This window comes from Lactuca virosa, chromosome 3, assembly GCF_052849685.1.
Source record: "Lactuca virosa cultivar CGN04683 chromosome 3, Lactuca_virosa_CGN04683_v6, whole genome shotgun sequence".
Classification (NCBI taxonomy): domain Eukaryota; kingdom Viridiplantae; phylum Streptophyta; class Magnoliopsida; order Asterales; family Asteraceae; genus Lactuca; species Lactuca virosa.
The window spans coordinates 273,648,747-273,654,139 of record NC_136428.1 but is presented as its reverse complement, the minus strand read 5'-3'; the positions used below and the strand labels follow the sequence as shown (position 1 = coordinate 273,654,139).

The 5,393-nt window shown below is 36.7% G+C and overlaps 1 protein-coding gene across 1 annotated transcript; it reads left to right on the top strand.

The window, feature by feature from the left end:
• Window positions 1-2,131: 2,131 nt before the first annotated feature.
• On the top strand, window positions 2,132-4,512 carry LOC145162950 (DNA-directed RNA polymerase D subunit 2b-like). Its single transcript, XM_079081914.1, has 5 exons — window positions 2,132-2,556; window positions 2,634-2,791; window positions 3,324-3,884; window positions 3,959-4,361; window positions 4,458-4,512. Exons 3-4 carry the CDS (start codon window positions 3,541-3,543, stop codon window positions 4,257-4,259), a joined length of 645 nt encoding a protein of 214 aa, XP_078938040.1. The 5' UTR covers window positions 2,132-2,556; window positions 2,634-2,791; window positions 3,324-3,540; the 3' UTR covers window positions 4,260-4,361; window positions 4,458-4,512.
• The last annotated feature ends 881 nt before the right edge of the window (window positions 4,513-5,393 follow it).

Genomic DNA, 5,393 nt, shown 5'->3' with positions numbered 1-5,393 from the left:
TTAGGTATCAAATGGATGGTTAGGTATCTTTTAAGCCATGATCCCGACATGTATGATACGAGTCTCAAAATAATGTCTTAATTTAGTAGAAGCTGTAACCAGTGCAAGTATTAGTTTTTTGAGATGAGAATACCTGGTCTCAACATCTAGGAGACTTTTACTTACATAGTAAATGGGATGTTGGTCCCCATCAAGATCCTTGGCCAGGACTGCACTTACAACAATTGATGATACTGAAAGGTATAGGAGGAGTGGTTCTCCATTTAATGGTTTTAGTAATGGGGGTGTTGAACTTAAATATTTTTTCATTTCTTGGAAGGCGTTTTCATGGTCCTTGGTCCACTCGAACTTCTTGTTTTTCTTTAGGATGTCGTAGAAAGGTTTACACCTCTCTGGGGATCTTGGAATGAACCTGTTTAGAGCCGCTACTCTTCCGGTCAGCCTTTGGATGTCTTTGGTCGTACTTGGGGATCTCATATCAATTATGGCTTTGATATATTCATGGCTTGCTTCTATCCCCTTCTTGGTGACCATATATTAAAGAAACTTACCCGACTTCATTCCAAAGTGGCATTTGGAGGGATTTAGCTTCATGTTGTATTCGTCTAAAATGTCGAAGGCTCCTTGAAGATTCTTGAGGTGATCTTAAGCTTTATTAGACTTAACCACCATGTCATCAATGTTGACATCCATGGTGTTCCCTAGTTTGTCCTTGAACATTCGATTTACTAGCCTTTAGTATGTTGCCCCTGCATTTTTAAGACCAAAAGGTATGGCAGTATAGCAATATATACATGTAGGGGTTATAAAGGCAATATCCTCTTTATCAGATAGTTTCATCTATATTTGTTGGAATCCTAATGAAGCTTCCATGAATGTTAGTAGCTCATGTCCTGCTGTGGCATCTACCATCAAGTCTATGTGTGGTAAAGGGAAAGGATCGTTAGGGCAGGCCTTTTTGAGATACGTGTAGTCCACACACACTCTCCATTTGGTATTCTTCTTTTAGACCACCACTATGTTGGTTAGCCATCTTGGGAACTTCACTTCTTTAATCATCCCAGTTTTGAGAAGTTTTTCAATTTCTTCTTGAATGATTTGGTTTCTTTCAGGTGCAAATTTCCTTTTTTTTTGGTGTATAGGCTTGAAAGAAGGATCTATATAGAGTTTATGAGTTATAATTTCCTTATCTATACCTGTCATATCCTCATGCTTCCAAGCGAAGGTTTTGTTTCTGTCTTTTAGAACTTTATCATTTCTTGCTCTATTTGTCATAGTAGTGAGGATTCAATGATGACTTTTGCTTCAGGATCCTCGAGGTTTAGGGGCACTTCCTTTACATCATGATCTCTTGCTTCTAGAACACCTCGTGTCCCATGCTTTAATTTCTATGCATGTCATGATATTGTTGAAGATTTTATCGAGGTCTTGTAGCATTCTTTAGATTCTTGTTGATCCCCGAAGATCTTCATTGTCCCCCATGGGGTTGGCATCTTGATGCACTGGTGGTACGTGGATGGGAATGCTTTCATGTCATGGATCCAAGGTCTACCTAATATAACATTATAGATAGACAAAGCATCAATAACACAAAAATGTTGCATGGAATTTACTCCTTAGATGTAGATATATAGCTTGATTTCTCTAATGGTGTGCTTTGTTTTACCACTGAATCCTATTAGGACCGAGGATATTTTGATTATATCTGATTCTATGATGTTCATCCTGGTTAGAGCATCTAAAAGTATGATGTTCACCGAGGATCCTCAATCCATCAGGATCCTTCTAACAAAATGATTGGCGACATATAGAGTAATCACCAATCCATCATCACTACTAGAAAACAGCCCTTTAATGACGCAGAAACAATGACCCGCGCTGATAGAGGACACGCATTTGTGCGTGCCCTAAAAAATAATGTTAGTTTTGCAAAATTTGAAGGATAGAGGACACACATTTGTGCTTGCCCTAAAATTAGTGTCAGAAAAGAAAAAAAAAAGAAAATGCGGAGGGCGCCTTTCATAAAATGTGTGTCATCTAAATGTGTCACTTTATAATTTTTTAATGAAACACGCGTTTTAAGGTGGGATTTCACCCGCCTATATTGGATTCCAAAAATTAACCCCCCGCCTCTTCCAATCAGCAAGAAAAAGCCCTAGGGCCTTTGTCTTCATAGCGACATCGCACCACCACCCAACCTCCGATCTCGCACTGCCAAGTGTCTCCGACCATCTTCTCCAACCATTTGGGAGAAGTTGTTTCCAAACGTTTCAACGTTTCATTACGTTTGACCAGCTTCTAAGCCAATTTTCCCTTCCATCTTACGAACACACCCTATTTTTCTTCTTCAGCGATTCCCTTATCCTCTAACCACTTTCCCGACTTCTCCCCTGACTTACAACAAGAAACCCCTAATTCTTTCCTTTATTTCATCTTCGCAAAATCAAGCATATACAACCATCGTCTATGAGAGTATGTATGTCTTCTTCCTCTTACAATTGCTAAGCCCTAACACCGAAGATTGAAAGTCAATTGACCCTCCGTTAGAAGAAAAAGGTAAGCATTTTCCTTTATTTATTCCATTCCGTTAGTTTGACCTCATATTCTTCCGTTCTTCGTCTTTTTTCTTCCAGATTATCAACTATAGCCCTATACTGTGTTTTCTTTAAATGGAGAACCATTCAATTTAGGGCTTGATTGCAATTTTCTCCACGAAGCCCTTCTTCAGTAGTCAGCTTTTTCGTCTTTTTCTAAAGGACCAATGCCCTTCTTTAGTGATTTCAGGATCCATGTAAGTATCGATGTTGAATTCATCTTTTCTGATTGCTTTTCCATCTCATAATGCAAATAGGTCTGGAACTTTACATCAACTGTGATTTTAAGGGATGAAATTTCTATTAAAGACCTTGCAAATTCCTTCTCGCTTTCTGATTTTCCACTTAGAACTAATAAAACAGGTCGTTGGGACTCCATGTTTGCTATAAAAAAGCACGATCCAATTAGTATACACATATCATAAACACTAGATTCTGCAATCTTAGATGATAGTGATACTTAAATTGTAATACTTAAATTGGTGTGTTTAAGATTTTGTATTTGAAACTAGAAAAAATAAGTGCTTTACATATGTCATATGTGTATGTTGATACTATTTCAATGAACTAGCAAAATGAGACTGTGTAGCATTTCCATATCAATGTTTAGCTTAACTGATACTTATATCACCTGACATTGCACAAAAGACCGATCTGAATTCTAAGGTATACACTTTTGTTGATTTTTTTCGTCAATGTTGATTTGTTGAAACTGTATATATATGGTAGATTACATATGGATCAGTACTGAAGTTGATGCATGAAAAGACAAGATTCCGACTTCATTCACATGATGTGCCATATGGGTCAGGCAGTGGGCTGCAATCTGTTACAGGTTTTCCTAATGTAGATGATGCCAATAGCTACTGGGTATATTAATGGTGTTTATAATTATAACTTTATATCCACATTTCACATGGTTAAAAAAATGACATAATTCTCGAGTATGCATGGGCAGAAGGTTGTGTTATCTGCTAATGATGAAGGGAAGAATTTTGCAGTGGTATCGTTGAGACATGTGCGGGCCCCATGCCTTAGTGACAAATTCTCGAGTGTGCATGGGCAGAAGGGCATTTTAGGGTATTTGGAGTCTCAAGAAAACTTTCCTTTCAGTGTACAAGGAATAGTTCCAGATATTGTGATAAATCCACATGCATTCCCATCTAGACAGACTCCCGGGCAGATGTTGGAATCTGCTTTGGGGAAAGGAATCGCGTTGGGAGGTTCACAGAGATACGCTACACCTTTTTCTTCTCTCTCCATTGATGCCATTACAGACCAACTTCATAGGTAATTGGTAAACTAAACTACTCCTTTTTCTTTATGATTATAGCAAAGTATTTTCATCTACTTGTTTATTACAGGGTTGGATTTTCACGATGGGGAAATGAGAGACTCTATGACGGGAGGACGGGTGAAATGGTAAAATCGCTAGTGTTCATGGGCCCCACGTTCTACCATAGGTTGGTTCACATGTCAGAGGACAAAGTGAAGTTTAGAAACACGGGCCCAGTGCACCCGCTGACGAGGCAACCGGTGGCTGACAGGAAACGGTTTGGTGGAATAAAATTTGGGGAAATGGAAAGGGACTGCTTGATAGCCCATGGAGCGTCTGCTAAATTACACGAATGCCTTTTCAAAATTTCTAATGGCTGTGCTTTTTAGTTCTTTTAACAATATTTTGTGACTAGTTATTATTTTGAATGTTGACAGTATGACCACATTGGCAAGTTGCGTTCTATTAAGCATTATCTTCTTCTAGATCAGGTTAAATTTTGATTGTTGTGTTTTTGTAGTTTAAATTTTTTGAATTGTAATTTGTAATTAAATTTGATATTTGATTTGGTTGAGTTACAAATACAGGGTAATTTCTTCGTTCATTTTATGGATATTGCACGTGATGAACTTGATAAAACACCAAATGAGATCTCTGTTGAGAAGCTTCAGGTCTTTCTCCATTTAACTCATATTATCTGACTCAAAAAACCAGAGTATATTTTGGGTAATTATTGTGAATACACCACTGCTACTTTATTCTTTCCAATCAAACAATAATAGTTAAGACATTTTTTCCAAATTAACCATTCTAATTCTCCAAATTAACCATGTTTGACCTATTATATCAGGTCAAAATGGTTAAATTGGAAATATGTCTGAAAATTTAATGGTTTTTTTGATCGGAAAAAAATAAAGTAGAAATGGTTAGTTAAACTACAAAATTACCCAATATATAATGCTGTTTATGTAATTTGCCCTTATGTGTATCCATATATAAGAATTATCGTTTCTCTTTTTACCCATTAAGTTCGTTCTGAGAAAATAAATGACAATTGTAAACAGATGACTTATGGAAAAATTCTTAATTTCCTGACTTTCTTTTTGCATAAAGAGTTTGATGTTATAAATATAATACACAAATAAATGAAAATGAAAGTACACTGAATAGACAGATAATCATAATCATAGTCATAGAAGAAACTAAAGGTACGTATCTTATCCTATCGTTTCTAGTTAAGTACTGAATATATAGATAATCATAATCATAGTCATAGAAGAAGATACTTATACCACTTTTTTAAGTACTAAAGATTCTATTAATGCAATGCAATGCATGTTGAAACAGGAAGTGAGGTTTTTGTGTCACAATTACAATGTATCTGTGGCAGAGGTACTTATACCAGGAAGTGAGGTGTCACAACATAAAAGTACAGCTAGCATGGAAGCTAGTGGGACAAGTATATGTAAATGTTGTCATCATAGTTACAGTCACTCAAGGCTGCTGCATACACACTTAAGGTG